General features: G+C 53.2%; 1 protein-coding gene across 1 annotated transcript in view; it reads left to right on the top strand.

Moving 5' to 3' along the window:
• Positions 1–15,342, top strand: part of SEC14L5 (SEC14 like lipid binding 5) — a 44,856-nt gene extending 29,514 nt beyond the window's left edge. The window contains exons 9-16 of the mRNA XM_070411570.1: positions 1,178–1,266; positions 1,359–1,429; positions 3,019–3,190; positions 5,975–6,103; positions 6,956–7,090; positions 7,459–7,686; positions 8,826–8,986; positions 11,727–15,342. Coding sequence (XP_070267671.1) covers positions 1,178–1,266; positions 1,359–1,429; positions 3,019–3,190; positions 5,975–6,103; positions 6,956–7,090; positions 7,459–7,686; positions 8,826–8,986; positions 11,727–11,838 — 1,097 coding nt within the window. The 3' untranslated portion in view covers positions 11,839–15,342. The remainder of the gene's footprint in view (positions 1–1,177; positions 1,267–1,358; positions 1,430–3,018; positions 3,191–5,974; positions 6,104–6,955; positions 7,091–7,458; positions 7,687–8,825; positions 8,987–11,726) is intronic.
• The last annotated feature ends 5,257 nt before the right edge of the window (positions 15,343–20,599 follow it).

The raw sequence follows: 20,599 nt of genomic DNA, 5'->3' as shown, positions 1-20,599 counted from the left end.
ATTTGGAGGGCTGACAGCATATTTATTGAAAAAAAAATCCGCATATAAATTGAGCCAAACCCATGTTGTTTAAGGGTCATCTGTATGTTGAAGAGAGCAAATGCTTGACTCTCCTGAAGAACCGGCTGAGACATTGTCCTTCAGGGAGTCGGTCCTCATTATTCACCTACTGCATTTATCGCCCCCAAATCAATACTCAGGAAGCGTTGGTGGTCATTCGCGGACATGTGCAGAGAGCCCGCGCTGCACGCCCCCGGCTGAGGTTGAACTGGGCGTATTTTTGCCTTCCTGCGCCAGCGCTCAGACTGGAAACGGCATCCTTTATGCAGTCTACTTAGTGCCACTTTTTATATTTTATTTTTATTTTTATGCGTTTGGTTGTGATTTTGCTGTTTACAATGGCCTCCAAGCATAGTGCAGAAGTGCCGTCTCGTGTTCCTAAGGGCACGATGGCTATGATGTGCCTTACGGAGAAAATGCCTGAGTTAGATCAGACCTGCATTACAGTGCTGCTGGCCGTGAGTTCAATGTGACTGAATCAACAAAGTATAATCAAATAAGGTGTCCTTAAATAGAAACACAGAAAACAAGGTTATGTATTGATCAGTTGGCAAAAATATTATGACTAGGGGCTGGCAGGAACCTAACCCTGTGTTTTTCCTGGAAGCAGTGGGTCTGTATTCGATACTTCAGTGCTCAAGGTGATTGTAGAACAACTGACGAGAATAACAAGAATCGGCTGCATTGGTCTCTAATTCCTTATTTCTCCTTTTTGCTTTGGCTGACAGAAAGCTATCAGCCGACTTTTATCTACTCTCTCCATGCTCCTTCATTACATGGCTCATCTCTTTTTTAAAGTTTCTAAGCTAACCTTTTACTGTTAGGACAGTTAGGGGTTTTCAGAATAGTAGCGAGGGTCATACAGAGAGTTGCTGTATGCACCTCACTCCGTTTCCTTTACGGTGTAAACCCGTGTTTTTAGCACATGCTCTGTTTCTTTCACCATAATTAGTGTCAGCCCCTCGCAGGAACAGGCAAGCTATTAGTAAATGATGGAGGGATGGGCCGCGGTGAGCCACGCCTGGCCCTCCTTCTCTGAGGAGGGTGAGGTCTCACCACGGTTTTGACCTGCCCTCTCCCCAGCATTCCCTACACTGCGTCCCCCCTCTTTGCACAGACGGCCGCCCCCTGTACATCCTGCGCCTGGGCCACATGGACACCAAGGGCCTGATGAAGGCCGTGGGAGAGGAGGCGCTGCTGCAGCACGTGAGTCGGGGTCCCCCATTCCCTGGAGCCCCCGGGGCTGCCTGCGGTGAGCAGCCCGGTGCAGGCTCGCCAGCGCCTTGTCTACCCTCCAGGTTCTCTCCGTCAATGAGGAAGGACAGAAGAGATGTGAAGGGAACACCAGGCAGTTTGGCCGTCCCATCAGGCAAGAACCCGCCAGGGAACATTCCCCTGAACAGTACAGACAGTCCAGGCTCACTAAGCATGGCCCTTCACAGAAGTGTCCTCGCTTGATCCTCACAGCGATCCTGTGAGGCCGGGACCGTGCCGTCCTGTCCTTTATAGGGGGAAACTGAGGCTCAGAGTAGTGATGCCCTCCCAGGTTGCTAAGCGGGTAAGTGGCAGAGCTCATGCCATGCGTCCTCCTGGCCTTTGCCTTTTGTGACACCCCCTCTCCCCCAGGTGCCACCTTGACTCTATCTCCCAGGCATGCAGACTCGCAGATGTCCTGGCACATCCGGGAACCCACCGTTCCCCCCTGCCCCCCCAACTTCCATGCCTGAGCCCAGTTTCCCACACCAGCACTTACAGCGCCATCGCCCCCAAAGGCACTGGACCTCTCCCTTCTGTAGAGCGGGACCAGTATCACCAGCTCTAGGGCTTCTTCATGGCTTGTCAGAAACAGTAACTGTTAGGAGATGCATCTAGAACAGGGGTCCTCAAACTACGGCCCACGGGCCACATGCAAATACAAATATTGTATTTGTTCCCGTTTTGTTTTTTTACTTCAAAATAAGATATGTGCAGTGTGCATAGGAATTTGTTCATAGTTTTTTTTTAAAACTATAGTCCGGCCCTCCAACGGTCTGAGGGACAGTGAACTGGCCCCCTGTTTAAAAAGTTTGAGGACCCCTGATCTAGAACTTACTGTGTAGCAGGTGCTCTCCTCAGCACCTTGATTCCTGGCATCCTTATCCCAGCCCCAGGAGGAGGAGCAGGCAGGACCTGCTACTGAAGCTTTATCACAAGTCCGGACCTTGATGAAAATTACCTTCCTTTGCCATTGGGTGCTTTCCTAAGGGGACATCTCCTGGGTGGGGTGGGGAACGGGTCACTCAGGGTCCTGGCTGAGGCAGAGTTCATCTGGGGTGGCTCAGATGACAGGGCCGCAGGGTGTGGCGGTGTTCTGGCAGGCTGAAGGGAATGAGGCTGGGGTGGGCTTCCAGGGATGAGTGCAGCGGTAAAACTGTCATTTTCCTAATGAATTAGTACTAATGCAATGGAGGCACAGAGAGGTTAGGTAACTTGGTCAAGGCCACACAGCAGGCGGCAAACCCAGGAGTACTTGAGCTCTATTTTGTTATCAGCATCTTTGCAGCAATCAGTAGTAATAAGTAGCTTTTACCGAGTAGGTGCTGTGTGCCTGCCCTTTACATATACGTCTCATTTAGTCCTAACAACAGCTGCTTGAGCCGGAGACTGTTACTGTCATAGCCACTGTCCCGAGGAGGAGGAAGTTGCCTAGGTCACACAGCTTTCAAGGGTGATGGTGACACTGGAATTTGGGGGCTCAGTCTCCTAGCCCACACTCTGAGCCTCTTTGCCACGTGGCCTCACCATGGCTGCAGGATCCAGGAGTGTCCTGTGGGCCCCGCCCCTTCTGCTCCCAGCCCTGTCTCACTGAGCCTGTCCACCCCTGCCTGTCAGCCCCTGGGTCCCTGCAGGGGGCGGGGTTGGGGGGGGGGGCCTTGAGAGGTGGCAGGGCGAGGTGGAGTGAGGGTTCGTGTCTTGCAGCTCCTGGACCTGCCTGGTGGACCTGGAAGGGCTCAACATGCGGCACCTGTGGCGGCCGGGGGTGAAGGCCCTCCTGCGGATGATTGAGGTGGTCGAGGACCACTACCCCGAGACGCTGGGCCGGCTGCTCATCGTGCGTGCCCCCCGCGTGTTCCCTGTGCTCTGGACGCTGGTAAGAGCAGGGGCCGGAGATGGGAGGGGTTCCTCTGTGAGCGGCCCTGCCTGCTTGTCCGGTGACTCTTCTTCTAACTCAGACACCATCAAGTTCACCACTGCCAAGTGCACAATTCCGTGATTGTTAGTGTCTCCACAGAGCTGTGCAACCAGCACCATTACCTGATTCTAGGCCGTTTTCATCTCCCCAAAAGGAAACCGTCAGCAGTCACTGCCACCCTCCTCCCCCAGCTCCTGACAACCACTAACCGACTTTGTGTCTCTATGGGTTTACGTATTCGAGATAATTCATACCAATGGAATCAAACAGTATGAGGTTGTTTGCGCCAGATTCCTCACTCAGCATAATGTTTTCAGGCTCATCCACGGTGCAGCATTTCTCAGGACTTCATTTCTTTTTATGTTTGAAATATTCCACTGTATGGATAGAGCACATTTTGTGTATCCTTTGTTCTGCTTCGTGGACACCAGCGTCACACTCAGAATTGGACAGGCTTCCCGGGACCCCTGTGAGCAGGTTCTGAGGATCCTATGCTGCAGGGATATTCAAACGTTTTGCCCACGACCCATAGTAAGAAATACACTTTATGCTGCAGCCCTGCACATGCCTGCATGTACACACACACACACACACACACACACACACACACAGGCTAGTCACCATGTACTAAACTGATTTCACAACCACTGACAGGTTGTCACTTGCAGTTGAAAACCACTGTCCTGAGGTCCCTCCAGATCCTACAGACTCAGAGTTAGCATCTTACCCAGTGCCAGTGTGTGTGTGTGTGTGTGTGTGTGTGTGTACACACACACACACGTGCCCACATTCAGTGCCCACAAAAGCCTGAGAAGCACTGCTGTAAGTAGAGGTTTGATCAAAATAGAGATTCAAGAGTTTAAAGTTAAACAGACTCAATGTTTTACTAAGCACCTACTATGTGCCAGGCACGTCTCCAGGCCCTAAGGATTCTGAATGCATAAGGCACTGTGTTTCCCCCTCAACATCATAGGGTGGGGAGAGTTAAATCAGATAACCCCCACACAAGTAAGTAACGCTTCATGGTTCCCGGTGACATGGGCGTGAGGACAGTCAGGGTTCTTGGGGAGACTAAGCCAGGTATGGGTTGGCACAGGGGGATAGTTTTGATTGGGGGACTGAGGAAGGTCCCGCTGAGAAGGCAACTTATGCTGAGACCTGAGGAGGGAGCAGGAGTCCTGGAGGGCAGGGCAGAGGGAAGGGCATGGCAGGTGACCTGCACAGCATGGGCAAGGGCCCAGAGGCCGATGCACTTTAGAAGAAATGAAAAACCGTCCCGGGGGCTGGAGCCAAAAGGAGCAAAGAGGCCGGCTGCCCCGAGGATCTGGGAAGACAGATGCTCAGGGACCAGTGCTGCCGGGTCCAGGCTGTGGCGATGAGGGGACCTTGTCCTGGGGCAGTAGGAAGCCCTAGAGGATTGTCAGCCAGAGAGGATGAGCAGACTTCGGGGGCAAAAACTTCTCTGGCTTCTGGGACTAAGTCAAAGCTGGGCTGGGGAGCAGGAGCTGTGGGAGGGACAGGCAGGACCTGCTACTAAAGCTTTTTATCCCCAAATGACCTGATCTTTGTAAAAACTGCATTCCTTTTGCTGTTGGAGATTTCCTAAGAGGATGTGTAGTGGGTGGGGGTGGAAGCCAGTCAGTTGGCGTCCTGGCTGAAAAGCAGATTCACCCGATGGCGCAAATGCAGGGTTGGGGTGACAGGAAGGAGCCCCTTGCAGTGGTGTGAATGAGACGGAGATGCCCCTAGGGACTAGCCACTGCAGCAAGCCCTGACCATCCAAGGCTGCAGGGACAAGGGGAGGGGATAGCCTTGTCATCAGAGCCCCTGAGAGCTGGAACAGGGTGAGGGTGGCAGCTGCCAGAGGAGCTGTGGCTTCCAGGGGCACTGAGGTTGGAGAGGGGTAGGAGAAGAAGACCCCCCCCATCTCCTGCTGCTTCTTCCCCTTCCATTGGCCACACCAGATGCAGCAGGGGACTGCCTCCCAGGGTGGGCCAAAGCAGAGTGACCACACAGGTGGCGTCCCAGTTCCCAATCAGCCTTTTGCTGGTAGCATTCCTTGCTGAATTGGCCTGTGCGCTGCCATGCTAAATGCCTCAGACCTTTCTCCCTCCCTACCTCCCTCCCTCCCTTCCTTTCTTCCTTCCTTCCTTCCTTCCTTCCTTCATTCCTCTTTCCATCCCTCCTTCCCCACCTATTTACTGAACCCAATACCACACCAGCACTGAGGATGTCGTGAAAAACCTGATTGACATGCAGCTTAGAGTGCAGTGTTGAGATTCCATCTGGGATAAACAAAACATGGACATCCATACAGTGGAATAGTATTCAGCCATAAAAAGGAAGCACAGATAATGCTTCCTTTTTATAACTCATGGATGCGCCACGAACACATCATGCTAAATGAAAGAAGCCAGACATAAAAGGCCTCGTACTGTATCCGTTTATACAAAATACCCAGAACAGGCAAAACTGTAGAGACAGGAAGCAGACTGTGGTTTCCAGGGGCTGGAGGTTGGGGGTGGGGTGGAGGGGACAGGGAGTGACTGCTAATGGGGGTGGGGGTGTCCTTCTGCGGGGATGAAAATGTCTTGGAATTAGATCGAGGTGACAGGTGCATGACATACTGAATGAGCTAAAAGCCACTGAATGATTCCCTTTAATGTGCTTAATTCTGTGGTGTGCAAATTACTTCTCAATAAAAAAACAACTTTTCATCTTGCTCCATCTCCCCCATTTCAGATCAGCCCCTTCATCAATGAGAACACCCGGCAGAAGTTCCTCATCTACAGTGGCAGCAATTACCCCGGAGGCCTTGTCGACTACCTGGATAAAGACGTGATCCCCGACTTCCTTGGGGGGGAGTGCCTGGTGAGGCTGCCGGGGGCCCGGACTGGAGGAGGGGCAGTGTGTGGCCTCCAGGACCTGGGCGTGCTGTGGCGGGGCTTGTTCTAGAAGCTGCCCCAAAGAGAGGCGACTCCTCCCTGAAGTAGGGCAGCCTTCCCTTGCTTCTTTCAAATGCAGTGAGGGTGTTTCCAGAAGTCCAGAGACCAGGCCAGTCAAGGGCTTACCCACCCTGCATTCCCCATCCAAGTCTAGGTTGCTAGGATGCAGTCAGAATTACCTTTTGCTATAGGGGGATGTGGCTCAAATGGCCCAGAGGCCTGGACCCCGCAGCCAGTGTACCCAAAGGAATTTATCCCCAACTCACAACCACAGGGGTGAGATTCTAGGCATGACCCTGCTCACGGCTGTCTTATCTCACCTGGCTGTGGGAGGGCAGGCCCCTCTCCCTTCTCTAACAGAAATACCAAGCAGCACGTTTGCATGATTTGGGGATAAAAAGCAGATTTCCTAGGAATTTTGCCAAACTTGCCTGTTTTCTCCACTTGTCCTGATATGTCTGCATGACTTATATTAAGCGAACGGGCCTGCAAGACCAGCATAGTGGGAAGCAGCGCGCACCTGGGAGCCTGATATGGGCTTGTGCCCTGGCTCAGCCACTTTCTGCTGCCTTACTTCTCCGAGCCTCTGTTTTCCTCCTCTGTGAAATGGGAAGAATAATAGTTCCCACTGCTTTGTTGTGGGTCAGGTGGTTACCGGTAAATGGGGTCAAGGAAGCCCAGTGCCCAGCTCACGGAGAGATTCCTGTTGTAAGTGTGGTTTCAGGGGACACAGAGCCTGACTGGGCCCTAACCTGCCACCTTTGTCTTTGTACCCCAGTGTAATGTCCCCGAAGGAGGGCTGGTCCCCAAGTCCCTCTATCTGATGGAAGAGGACCAGGAGCATGCAGAACAGCTGCACGAGTGGCGAGAGACCTACCAGCCGGCCAGTGTGCTCCGCGGGGCTCCCCATGAGGTGCTGGGGCCCTGGCCCGGGAGGACCGCCTGGGCTGGGGTGTCATTATAGGTCAGGGTCTCCCAGAGTAGAGGGTTCTCATGCTAGCGATTTGCGGAGGGCAAGCTTGTAGGAGAACCCTGTAAGGAGAGGTGTGGGCACGATGGATGTGGGCAAGAATTGAAGGTAAGAGCCTGTTTCAGCCACAGTCTATCCCAACTCTACCTGTGGGGAGGGCTGGACGTGCAGGGCCCGGCAGTAAGCTCTAACCATCTGTACCCTCTTGTGTGTCAGTCAGTGGCTGTGGCTCAGCCCCCAGGCAGGGTGGACCTCCCAGGCATTTCAGTTAGAGGGGGATCCATTCTCAGACCTCGCCTGTTCCCATGTAGGTTGCGGTGGAGATTCTGGAGGGGGAATCAGTCATCACCTGGGACTTCGACATCCTACGAGGGGATGTGGTGTTCAGCTTGTGCTACGCTAAGCAGGCCCCCCAGCTGGGCCCCCGGGAACCTGGGGCCAGGGCCAGCGGGCAGCTAATGGACAAAGGGGGGACCCGGGGTGCAGATTACAGCCCTGTGGAGGCCCCCCTCATCTGCCGGGAAGGGGAGAGCATCCAGGTTCGAATTCCTTGGTTAATTTATTCATTCATTACGCAGGACTGAGTGTTCACTGTGTGTCAGTGTTCAGGGGCACAGCAGTGGACAAACAGGACCTGGTCCTCAGCCTCAGGGACCCTGTGGGACAGTGGGGGAGAAAAACAGATCCTGGCAGACCCAGGACCCAGACCTCAGGACCCCAGCCCAGAATCCCCTGCCACTCGTGCCAAAGATATAGGTCTCTGGGCTCCAAGCCCGGTGGGGTGACTCAGAGCCTGTGGGTGTGGGGTTTACGATCTGTATTCCTCCTTCTCTCCGAGTGATCACTGACTCACAGTCAAGTTCCAGAACCGGCACAGCACAGAAGCTGGAGGTCTGCAAACAGAACACGGATCTGGCACCAAACATAAGCCACCCTGCTGACCTCACATCCTCCACGAGGCCAGTGCTTGCAGGTCAAGCATCACAGGCCCCCAAACACACACTCACCCCCCGACACATACATGCACTCACTCACATACACACACACACACACACACACACACTCACACATGCTCTCGAACATGTGCTCACATAAGCACGCACACTCACACATGCTCTCACACACGTGTTCACATAAGAACTCACACATGCATACACACACACACACACACACACACACACACACACATACAAGCACCTGCGAGCAATGCAGAACTTCCTGAAGGTTCCATGGGGAGTCTACCACACCAGCACCCCCAGGGTCCCACTGAACATCCATGCCCTTCCCTGAAGAAGTTGCTCTTCTCATGACAGCTAACACCCCTCTTTCTTGATCTCTCTTGGTTCTCAATAAGTTCTAACCACCTGTGCGGCTCCCTCCCAAGTCCCTCTCCAGAACTCCTCAGTGTGCAAAGCCCACTCAACAGAACAAAAGCCCAACAAAATCCAGGCAGTTAACCAGGCTACACCTCTGCTGTCCTGCAGCCCCACTCCCAGTCCTGGGCCCCCTCCCCCAGATTCAGAGGAGACTCTTAGGTGCCAGGGATCTGGGGGTGCCAGTGGAGGGGAGAAATGATGGCTCCGGGAAGCGCTTAGAGGAAGGACGTGCTGGTGGGCAGGTTGAGAAGGGGGCTCTGTCCCCAGGAGGACCAGAGCCTCAGGCGTGGCTGCTGTTTCAGGGCTCCCACGTGACCCGGTGGCCCGGCATCTATCTGCTCCAGTGGCAAGTGCATGACCCCCCTGACAATGTGGTGGAGGACGTCCTGACGGCCCTGCACAGCCCTGGCCCCAGGTGCAAACTCCTCTACTACTATGAGGTGCTGGCGTCTGAGGACTTCAGGTAGGAGGGACTGGGATTCAGCTCCTGGGCCGGAAGGGCCCCAACTCCCCTCTAGGCCAGGCCCGGGGCATTGCATTCACCTCCCCTGTTTGCCTCCCAGCCTCTCCAGGGTGGGGCACTGGTACCGTTAGACACTATGTCTAAACTGCTTCAGCGGCAGAACCTTCCCCTTAAAACCCTGGACAGAAGCCCAACATACCAGATTGACTAGTGAACTAGTGGGGGGAGCCTGAGGTCCTGCTATTTGGACCTCCCCTCTCGTCTAGAATTTCATAAAACTGCGTTCGGACTGTTCTAGAACAGTCTACAACAGTGCCTCACAGACAACTCTTATCAAGTGGTGCCTCAAAGAGACAGGGAAATACAATGGCTAAGACCTCCAGCACTTCCTGGTTGCCGTGTGACCTTGGGGGAGTCACTTCACCTCTCTCAGCCTCCAACTGGAGCCCCAACGTTGTGGGTTGTCATGAGATGAAATGGTGGAGGAAGCCTGCCCTCCCCCTGCGCATTCAGCAAGCACTCGGTAACAGAAAAAAAAGCAGAGGGTGAGGAGGTGCAGCAGGTGGCTTCTTTAGGGCTTGCATTGTATCTTTTAAAAATTCATGTGATTTTGCATTCTGCTTCCTGAAGTGCCTGCTAGTTTCTGTCTAAAAATAATGCTTTAGAGGCGGGTCCGAGATGATGGTGTAGGAGGACGCAGAACTCACCACCTCCGCCACCTCCTATGAGCACATTGGAAAGTCACCTACACTTAGAGCAAATTCTCCTGAGAGACACTGAGGGCTGATTGAGCAGCTTCTGAGCAACAAAAGAGAGGACAAGAGACGCATAGAGATTGGGGAACCACAAGAGCTCTCCGAGATCTGAGGGAACTCTTTCGGATTGGAGGTGCTGGTGAGCGCCATTGTTTACACCCCCTCCACTAGATGGCACCGGGGAGCTCTCTCCAGGAGTTCTAGCCGACCTGCAAGGCAGGGGCATGCCTTTCCGGCCACCCTGCTCTGGAACTCCCTCCGTGGGACCAACAGGGTGCTGTGGCACATATGCATAACCAGATCCACATGGCATTGCCACACATACACCAGGCCACTCCTCCTGGAGCCAAAGGGCTCAGAAATATAGACACAGGCATTTGGGGGCTGCTGCCTCTAGGAGGGTAGGTGGGGAAGGAGGAGTGGGCTGGACACTGCTCACTAGCCTGTCTGGTCAACATGGGGGATTAGGATGCCCTGCCCCTCATTAGCCTCATGAGAGAACCAGTTTCAAGGCATGTTTCCTGGCCACCCTCAGTGGACAGGTGCCAGGTTGGGCCCTGAGGGGCGGGGGACAGATAGACAGAGTCTGCTGTCATGGAGCAGGAGATCACATCATCACAACTGTAATTATGAGGGGCGATGGATGCCACGAAGGTATCCCAATCTGGGGTCTTTATCCGAGGTCACACAGCCAAGAGGTGCTCGAGGTCCTAACCCAGGGCACTGTCAGAGCACAGAGCAAGGGGCCTGGCACAGCGTGGGTGGGGTGTGGGGGAGGTGTCTGGGCAGTGACCTTGGAGTTGAGATCTAGGTGGTGTGCCCACAAGTCACCTGTCAAAATGACAAAATGCAGCCCAAGAGTGTATGCTCGAACAAGCTCCAGAAAACGGTGGTGCTGCTGGCCCCTGGATCACACTTTGAGTGGCCAGGCCCTAACACTGCATTGTCCAACCAAATAGCTACTAGCCACAGGTAGCACTTTAAACTTGGCAATTAGAATGGAATGAAATTAAAATTCAGAACCAGCCAGTGTGCCTCAGTGATTGAGCATTGACCCTGCACCAAGAGGTCGCTGGTTTAATTCCCAGTCAGGGCACATGCCAGGGCTGCAGGCTCGATCCCCAGTAGGGGACATGCCTGAGGCAGCTGATGATCTTTTTAATCTCTCTAAAATCAATAAAAACATATATATTTGTTATTATTATTTTAATATAACAACAATTTTAATATTTTAATATACGTTTTTATTGATTTCAGAGAGAAAGGGAGAGGGGGAGAGAGATAGAAACATCAATGATGAGAGAGAATCATTGATCAGCTGCCTCTTACATGCCCCCTACCAGGGATTGAGCCTGCAACCTGGGCATGTGCCCTTGACTGGAATCAAACCCGGGACCCTTCAGTCCGCAGGCCGACGCTCTACCCACTGAGCCAAACCGGCCAAGGCAATAAAAACATATTTTTAAAAATCAGTTCCGCAGTGCCCAGTATCCCCACGTGGCCAATGGTTGCTGTGATGAACAGAGCAGATATATGTCCACCATCACAGAAAGTTCTGGACAGTTCTACTCTACTCTGAAGTTTGCAGTGGGAGTTAACTAGACAAAGTGGGCAGGAGAGAAAGGCTTTGGCAGGAGGCACAGACATGCAAATGTCCCAAGTCAGGGGAGGTGGGTGTCAGAGGAGATGAAAGAAGGTGGGGGGTGAGGCTGGAGATGGGCTGGGTACTCAGGCTGAGGGACGCCTTCTGGGCTATGCTAGGTCCCCTGGTCAGGGAACCCCCTGAATGGTTTGTGGCAGGTTGGGCTCTGCAGGGGGTACGGGTGGAGCTTCATTTCTCATCTTGGCCTCACTTGCTTTCCATCTGCACCTGTGGGAAGAGGCCTGGGGCCTCATTTGCAGCATCACCAGCTTTTCCTCCGCTGTGAGCCCCAGGCCTGTGTCCACACCAGGAGGTAATACTTTGCTATGCCTTTCCTCCCCAGGGGCTCCATGTCCAGCCTGGAATCCTGCACCAGCCGTTTCTCCCAGCTCAGCGCCACCACCTCCTCCTCCTCCTCCAGCCAGTCTCACAGCAGCTCCCTGGTCTCCAGATAGCCAGGTCTGAGCCCTGTGGGCAGCCCACACGCCTACCGCGTCCTCAAGTGTCTACCACCAGAAGCCAGCTTGCCGTGCGACCTGGGACCACGTGGTCTGCAGCCCGGGTCTGGACGCTGCCAAAGTTGGCATGTCGAGCTGACAGCAATGATTCAGCTTGTGGCCTGAGTGTGGTAGGAGCTTCTAAGTCAGAACCATCTCCTTTGCGCTTTGTGTAACGAAAAGCCAAGGAGTGGGGGGCCACCTTCAAGTCTGCCTGTTCTGGCGGCTCAGGGATGTCATGAGGCCCAGCCCGCCCTTTACTTCTGCCTCTGCTTGCCCTGGGATGGCCTCCTTCTCAGGTGCCTTCCCCACGGCCATGAGGCTCCTTCCCTCTTTCCTCCCAGCTCAGCTCCAGAAGAGAACTTCCTTCTCCCAAAGTTCCTCTAATCAGCCTGCCCAGGGCCCTGCTGGTCCCTGAACCAATCACTGTTGCCAGGGAAATGGAGAACACTGATTGGCCAGCAGGGTTCTATGTCCACTCTGGACTAATCACTGTGTGGGGAGCGGGTACAGTGATTGGCCATCTGGACCACCTGCTTGTCCCTGGAGCCAACCGCCTGGCCTAAAAAGCACAAAGGGCTTCTAAGAATATTGGAGTGCCCCAAGAAGAATGGGGAAAAAAATACTGGGCAGGCAGAAATGACATGTGTTCATCATAGCATCTGATTCCATAGCGAGGCCCTGTGTCCCAAGACAGGTACAGAGAGCAGTTATATGAGTTACAGGCTTTGCTTTCTGTGGGGAGCAGCCCACTCTGGACTTGAAATCCATTTTCCTAGCACTTGGCTGGGAGGGCCTCCTCCTGACCAGCCCTAACTTGAAGAGACTGGGAAGGTGCAGGGTTTCTGCTAAGTTTCAGGCTGTTGATTTCTCTCCTGGGAGCTCTTTAATTAGGACTCCTTTGGTTGTAAGTTATGGAGACTCACATAAAAGGGTAACCATTCACGGGCACATGTAACGGGCCCATCAGGAGGACTTGCTTCACGTATGGTTGGATCCAGGTTCTCAACCTGGCACTAGGCCCTCTGTGGGATGGAGGCTGTGACTGTTGTGTCTGCCCTGGGACAGATCTGACTCCTGGGACCAGCCCCAATATTGACAAACTCCCCGAGCTCCTGCATGGGAGAGTTTTGTACATCCTTGGGGCCTGAGGCCATTTCTCTTTTCCTTTCCTGGGCCTCCAAAAAGACACAGGTCAGAGGTCACCAAGTGGCAGTCTGCAGTCTGATCTGGCCTGCCTTTCGTGTTTTTGGTTTTCGCCTACAGAGTGATTTAAAAATTGGGGCATTTCACCAAGAAATCAGGATTTCTGGCTTCCCTTCGGCATTTGGGAGTGTTGGCAAAACAGGCCCACTATTGACACATAAAGGTAACAAACACAGTTGTTACCCTGGCTGGGCCACACCAATCCCCACCTCCCCTAGCCCACGTCACGCACTTGCCTGGCCTGCCTGGGAGAGACCTCACTGACATGGCTTGGCAGGCAGCTGGGCTCCAGTCTGGGGCCTAGAGGCCCAGCGTTACTTTTCTCTGGTAACCTTGCTTACAGTTGGGGTGATCTCTGGCCAACACCCAGGGTCACTGGGCCTTGCCCAAGGGGTGGATTTATAACCTCGGGGATCGTAGCCTTCCTGCAGACGTGGCATGATGGGGCAAGAAGAGCAAGCTTACTCCCATACCACCTCAACCTCAACCCCAAACCTGGAGCCAAGGGGAGGAGACAAACTTGGTTCTACATGAAGGGGCCTCCTCCACCTCTGTAGTTTTCCGTTTGCTTCTCAGGTATAGGAACAAAATCCAAAACTGCATCCTGCATCAAGGCGTGTGTGCCCATGTGTGAGGGAGAGAGGCAGGGAGGGAGACTGGAGACATTCTCAAAGCGAATCGCTGCCATGTGACCAGGCACTTATCGCTGAGAGCAATTTGCAAACTGACTTACTATCTTTAGATGAAGTTCGAGCTTGCCCCTAAAGTCTACGTGTTATCCTGGAAGCATTTTGGGGCAGGCTGCCCTAGCACTCCCTGCACACCTATCGGGTAAGACTAGCACCCAGTGAAGGAGGGAGAGGCCTTTCCTTGGCTTGGGGTTAGAAATGGATTTTGATCACTGGAACTTGGATCTGCTGATTCCAGAGACGAGCGCCTGCCATCACAGTCCAGCTTTAACAGGAAGAGCGAGGGGCCTCAGACCCACTCAGTTCTCCCCTTCAGAACTACCCCCTCTCTCCCTCTGCTTCACCCAGGCCTCTTGGCTCTGCATCTCTTTGCAAACCAGCCTCGTCCTCTCCTCTCTCTGATGCGAAGTGGCTGGCTGCCAGCATCCCCTAGACTACAACCACAGGGCTCACGTCTCTAAGGTCGGGAGGGACACTTATCATTTCAATGCCACAGAGGGCTCAGATTGGCCCTGCACGAGTTGCATGCTCACTCCTGTGGATGTACTGGCCAAGAGGGGGGGAAATCTGTGATTGACAGTCTCTCCAGAAGCAATAGTGGGATGGGGGAGGACCAGTCACCCAAGGACAAAGGGAGCTGGGCCAGAGAAGCAACAGATGGCCATAGTGGTGTTTGCTACGGTTCTGTGCTGAAGGTCTCTGGGGCCCACGCTGGAACATCATCAATCAATACGCCATCTTTTTACCTTGAGAGGCTTGGAATTAAAAATCCAAGGAAGGGCTGCCAAACTCTTGGCTTCTAAATATCCCCGGCCGCCAGGGCTGGAAGCTCCTTGGCTTGGCTTTTTTCTCCAGCTAGTTCATTAACCTGTTGTGACCAGGACAGAAACAACCCACTCACAACAGAACCTGCCCAGGCCCTGGGTTTAGGAGCCTGGGTCTTAAAATTTAGACAGGGTGGGGTTCAGACCCAGCTGTGTAACCTCCAGCAGGTGACTTAACCTCTCTGTGCCTCAGTTCCCTCATCTGTGAAATGGGGACAGCAGTGCCTACCTCGTTCACTGGGTCGTTGTGAAGTTCACAGCCCAGCACCCGGCTCACAGAAAAGTCAGCGGTTATTCAGGTTATTTAATGCTTCTCATCCAAAGACTGCAGACTCCTTCCTGAGGATGCCTGCCACTGCTTTTCATGGACAGAAGGCTCAGCACCGGGTGCATCCGGAGGAAAGTAGGTGTCAGGGCATTATTTCCCTTCCTCTTTCCCTTTCAGAAATTGCTTGTGTGTTGGGGGGCAAATCCACTCACCTAGAACAGCACCATTCGGAATGGTGTCTCCCGAAACCAGCTAGAGACTGTTCTCCCCACAGGTTGACATAAGGGGCGTGTGGGACTCCCTGGGATTTCTCCCCCTGCGATATGAATGTTCAATGAGAATAGTGTAATTCTTCCCCTCACAGTCTGTTTCAGCCAGTGAAACAAGGGGTTTCTTGTGGGCCTGATAGTTGCTCCAACCAGAAGCATTAAATGTTTTAGATTTGGACATACCTCTGCTGTCTACTTCCTAACTGGATGTTTCCCTGGACTTGCTCAAGAATTACCCAGCTGTTGTTCCTAAGACTCTAGAGCAGCGGTTCTCAACCTGTGGGTCGCGACCCCTTTGGCGGTCGAACAACCCTTTCACAGGGGTCGCCTAAGACCATCAGAAAACACATATAAAATTACATATTGTTTTTGTGATTAATCACTATGCTTTATGTTCAATTTGTAACAATGAAAATACATCCTGCATATCAGATATTTACATTACGATTCATAACAGTAGCAAAATTACAGTTATGAAGTAGCAACGAAAATAATTTTGTGGTTGGGGGTCACCACAACATGAGGAACTGTATTAAAGGGTTGCGGCATTAGGAAGGTTGAGAACCGCTGCTCTAGAGCCTCCCAGCAGGGGCTGTGTCAGCCTCAGGGGTTGCAAATTGGTTCTTGGGGAAGGAGACACAGTTTTTATATGTAAAGCGTGGATGTCTTAGTTTGCTGGGGATGCCATAACAAATGACCATGAACTAGGTGGCTTAAAAACAGAAGTGGAATCTCTCCCAGTTCTGGAGGCCAGAAGTCAGAGATCAAAATGTCCGCAGGCTCTAGGGGAGGGTCCCGCTGCCTCTTCCAGCTTCTAGTGGCTCCATTCTTCCTGGGCTGTTTGCCACATCATCCTATCTCTGCCTCCACCTTCCCATGGCCCTCTCCCGTCTCCTTTTTTGTTAGGACACCAGCCATTGGATATAGGGCCCACACTGATACAGTATGATCTCATCTCAATCCTTAACTAATCACATCTGCAAAGATCCTACTTCCAAATAAGGCCACATTAGGAGGTCTGGATGGACGTGAATTCTGGGGACACTAGTCCACCCACTGCATATGCGTACGGCACATGAACAGACACAGTGCCGTTTATCCGTGGTATTAAACGCGGGTCCCCGGGGCCCACTCGGTGCTGCTGACTTGGAATCGTGGGGGTAGGTTCCTGGATTCTACTTGCCAGGTGAACATGAGACCCTGCCATCCATCTTCCTGGGCCACTCTGCCCTGCCCCCTGGGGTGGACCGAGGAGCCTCAGGCCTGATGTCAGGAGGGGGAGGGTCCTTCCAGGGCAACACCCGTCCTTCCCAGGAGCTCGCTTGGGATCAGCAGGGTGCTGGCGGCCACACCATGGGATTCTGAAAAGGCTCCTTGCTTTGAAGCAGGAAGCCAAGGACTGTCACTTGGGGAGCAGAGGTGGGGTTCCTTTGTAACAGCATGAGGGCCACCTGTCTCCACCAGCTTGTTACCCAGCCCTGCCCAACACATGTGACTGAGGGAGAGAAGCCGCCCTTGCCTGCCCTGGTACCGTGCACGCACTCATTCCCTGTGGCCTTTCCATGGTTTCGCTGGAGCTGTGTGTGAGGACTCTCAAAGGAACAGCCAGCTGACTCAGGGGTGTGGCTGGTGTTGAGAAAGACAGAGGTCCCTGGAGCAGGGGAGCCCGTCACGGCTGACCTCTGTCTCCACAGTGTTAACGTGAAAAACCTTTGAAACCTGTGAAGAATTTTTGTGAGTTTATTTGAGCCAAACTGTTGACTTATGCTGGGAAGCAGAACCTCAATGAATTGAGATAATGCTCCGGAGAATGGCAGGTTACATCTGTATTTATACAGTGCAAAGGAAAGGGGAGTAGCTGGGTTACATGAAGTCCATTGGTGATAGACTAGAGAGGCAGGAGAAAGCAAAGCCAGGGTGGGAGGCGGGGGATCCTTGGGATTGGATAGACACATACTTAGGTGGGTGCAGGAACAACTCACATGATTATGAAGGAGTTTGTGCTGTCTGTCCTGGCACATTAGGTTGTGCCCCAAGGGGTCCAGAAAAAGGGAACAAGTGACCCAGACATTTTAAGGGTATGTTATTATAGATGCAAAGAGACAGATAGGCTCAGTTAAGATAAAGGTTGACCTTGTCAGTGAAGATACCGGCCTAGGATGTAACTACCCACCATAACTACTTTTAGTTCAAGTTTAATTTCAGACCATCCTTTGTGGTTACTTTAGGTCTCTGAGTCTAGCAGGCCTTCCCTGAGCTTGTCAGGTTCACATGTGGCCCCTTTTGTCCACAATAGGATTGCCTTCCAGAAGCCCCCTGGGATTTGGGTGTGGAGAGAACAGAGCAGGAAGCCAAGGACTGCTCCCTGTGGCCCAGAGAGGGCCTCTGGGGCCAATTCTTCCTCCGAGACCAGACCTCCGGGGCCTCTGTGGAGGGGTCTCAGGGCACTGGTGTGGGAGATTGGGCAGGGCCTGGAAGGAGCTGGAAAGAGCCAGAAGAAAAGGTGCTGGGTGGCCCTCAGGGGCTGCAGAGGCAGCTGTGGCTTTCGGAGTTCTCCCAGTCCCTTCCCCAACCCCTCCCTTCAGTGTCTCCTCACACACAAGGCATTTCTGAGGAATAGGGGTTCCCAGAAAGCACAATTTGAAACCTCTGACTTAAGAGTTTTCTGGAGCCCAGATTTTTCTGAGACAGACCCCTTTGAGAATCTGTTCAAAGCTGTGGCATTGCACTTGAATTCTGTTTCCATTGCCCACCCTTTGGTTCTGGAATTGAAATATTTTCTGGAGTCTTTTCTGATGCTGGAGTTTTGTAAAGAGAATTCCAGCAGCTGAGCTATGTGTCACGTTGGTAACTAACTGACCAGCACAGGACTCACAGCGTTCCAAGTTGGACCACCACTACCATGAGGCGGGGAGGAGCCTTGCACTGCCCTAACTAGACCATGTTAATCCCCAGCTCACAATCCTGGAGCTTCATGACTTCAGCTCTTTGTATGTTTATGTCACACATGTCCCTGCACCACCAAAGGTAGGTATTGGAATCGCAGACACTTTTCTGCCTCTTGCTCCATGTCCCATGTAAGCTCTACAAATGCCCCAGCCAAAACGTGCCTCTCCTAGAATGGCACATTATGACTGTCAGACTCTTTGGGTTGTCAGAGACCCCAAAATCTAACACAATCTGCTTCAGGCAAAAATGGAGATTTATTGGTTCACATAATCGGGAACTGCAAGAATGACACTGGCTTCAGGTATAGCTGGATCTAGGGACTCAAATATCACCCCTCTCTCTTGGTTCCATTCTCCATGTTGGCTTCGCTCTCTTCCTCCATGTGGCCCATACCCTGGAAGCTGGATAATCCCAGTGGAGTTTTTCCCCCCCAGGTCCCTGCAGAAGTTCCAGGGTGAGCTCTGAGCTCTGACTGGTCAACTGGGATATAGGCCTGTCTCTGAACCATTCGCTGATGCCATCTGGACTTGGCGGGGGGGGGGGGGGGTGCCAGCCAAGCCACAAGGATGGAAAATGGGGAAGAGGTAGTGCCCCAAAGCAACTTGATGGAGGCTTGTGGCCCTCGTAGAGCAGGAAGGAAATGCCAGTTAACCCCCAGGAGCAGCCCTCAACCCATGATAAATTAGTATTGGCTCGTAAACACACCAGCTTCCCCTTTCCTAGAGGGCCCTGGCCGTGAGCCTGGCTGCCCAAGGTAGGGAACTGCTCACTAATGTACCACATACAGGCTGCCTTCCCTTCTCCCCTCATCCAGGGGTTCCTGGGGTCACCTCCCAAATACTCTACTTGCCCTCACATCCTTGTCTCAGGTTCTGCTGCTAGGAGGACCCAGCCTCAGACGGGGCAGATATTAAAAGAGGGGCTGGATGTCGGGCAAAGATAATAGATAGCCCCATGACACACTAAAAAAAAAAAAATCCTTAGGGCCACAGGGAAGGAACGTCCCAGGTTCTGAACGAGGGACCCCTCTGGCACGCCCGCCACAAGCCCTCTTCAGGTTCTGCCTCGAGCCCGAAGCCCAGCAAGCCTGTGCACAGAACTGGCATTGCCAGCTCAGCCAAGGACAGGCAGGGAAGCCCCTGCAGAGGCTGGCACTTGGAGGACAAGGCCTTGCACAGCCCGTTGCCTCAGAGCCTTGGGGGTGCTCCCTGTAGATCCCCGGAGCCGTCTGCTCCTAACTCAGGGGTCTGGGGTGGGGCCCAGAAGTCTGCAATCCTAGAACATTCCTGGGGATACATTCTGACTGCAGCCAGGCTTGGGAACTGGCCTGAGGAATATGCCAAAATGATCCTAAGGTGCCCGGAAACTGGCTTGAGCTCTTGCCACTGTGTCCTACTCCTGAACATCAAAGCAGCGCAGGGCTGCTTGGTCCATAAAGAAAGCAAAAGCAAAATGCAAAATGAACCTTCCAGGTGTTGGGACACAAGCTCCCTGGAGGAACGCAGCTTTGCTTACATTCCCAGGAGGAATGAAAACTTGCAGCATCACCTGGTTCCGTGAACAAGTGGCTGTCCCTAAGTTCCCGGACATGCTGAGAACGCCCTGCCGCCTTCCCTTTCTTCCCTCCAACTGGGGGCACAGACCGGGAGAGGGGCTGTGAGGAGGTGGCACCTCCAGTGGCTTGGAGAGCTGTGGGCTGTGGGTTCACCGGGTGCCTGACCGACATGCCGAAGGTCAATGGTTCTGTGGCTCTGGCCAGAGGACTGAACGCAGCACCCTGAAGGGAACGTCCCAGGCTGGCACAGTGGTTCCCCACTTATCTATCCCCATCTTTAGGGGCCAGACAGACCCACTGACCCACAGACATCCTTCCAGGGACTCGGAGGCTGAGAACTGGCCTATGACATTCTCTCTCTCTCTCTTTAATGTTTTTTTTTATTGATTTCAGAGAGAGGAAAGGAGAGGGAGAGGGAGAGAGAAACATCAATGATGAGAGATAATCATTGATAGGCTGCACTCCCCCTACTGGGGATTGAGCCCGCAGCCCGGGCATGCACCCTGACTAGGAATCAACTGTGATCTCCTGGGTTCATGGTGGTAGCTCAACCACTGAGCCACACCAGCCATTCTGAATTCCTCCTTTCGAAAGTGAAACAGACCCGCTTTATAGTAACTCGATCACAGTAATGGGCTCCTTTCCCATCTCTTAGCAGCTCCTCTCATTAAGGGGTGGAGTCCGTCTTCTTTCCCCTGAAATCCAGGCCTGGGGACTTTATCTGATATAGAATGTGGTGGAAACGAGGCCACACCACTTCTGAGCCGAGGTTTCAAAAGGCCTCCCATGCTTCTCTTCTGCAATCCCTGTCACCCTCCACATTCCCCAGCCGACGCCAGCCTCCTGGAGGGCGAGACACCACCTGGAACATGACTTCCTCAGCTCCGGCCTCCCAGCCCAGCCCTCGCTCTGTCCCTGGCCCAGATCAACAGAAGCACCCAGTTGACCCAGGATCTTGA

Source organism: Myotis yumanensis, unplaced genomic scaffold (genome assembly GCF_028538775.1).
Source record: "Myotis yumanensis isolate MYYU_CA2020_CCGP unplaced genomic scaffold, mMyoYum1.0.hap1 SCAF_4, whole genome shotgun sequence".
NCBI lineage: Eukaryota > Metazoa > Chordata > Mammalia > Chiroptera > Vespertilionidae > Myotis > Myotis yumanensis.
Note: the sequence above shows the minus strand (reverse complement) of the source record. Positions and strands in the feature narration are given on the sequence as shown.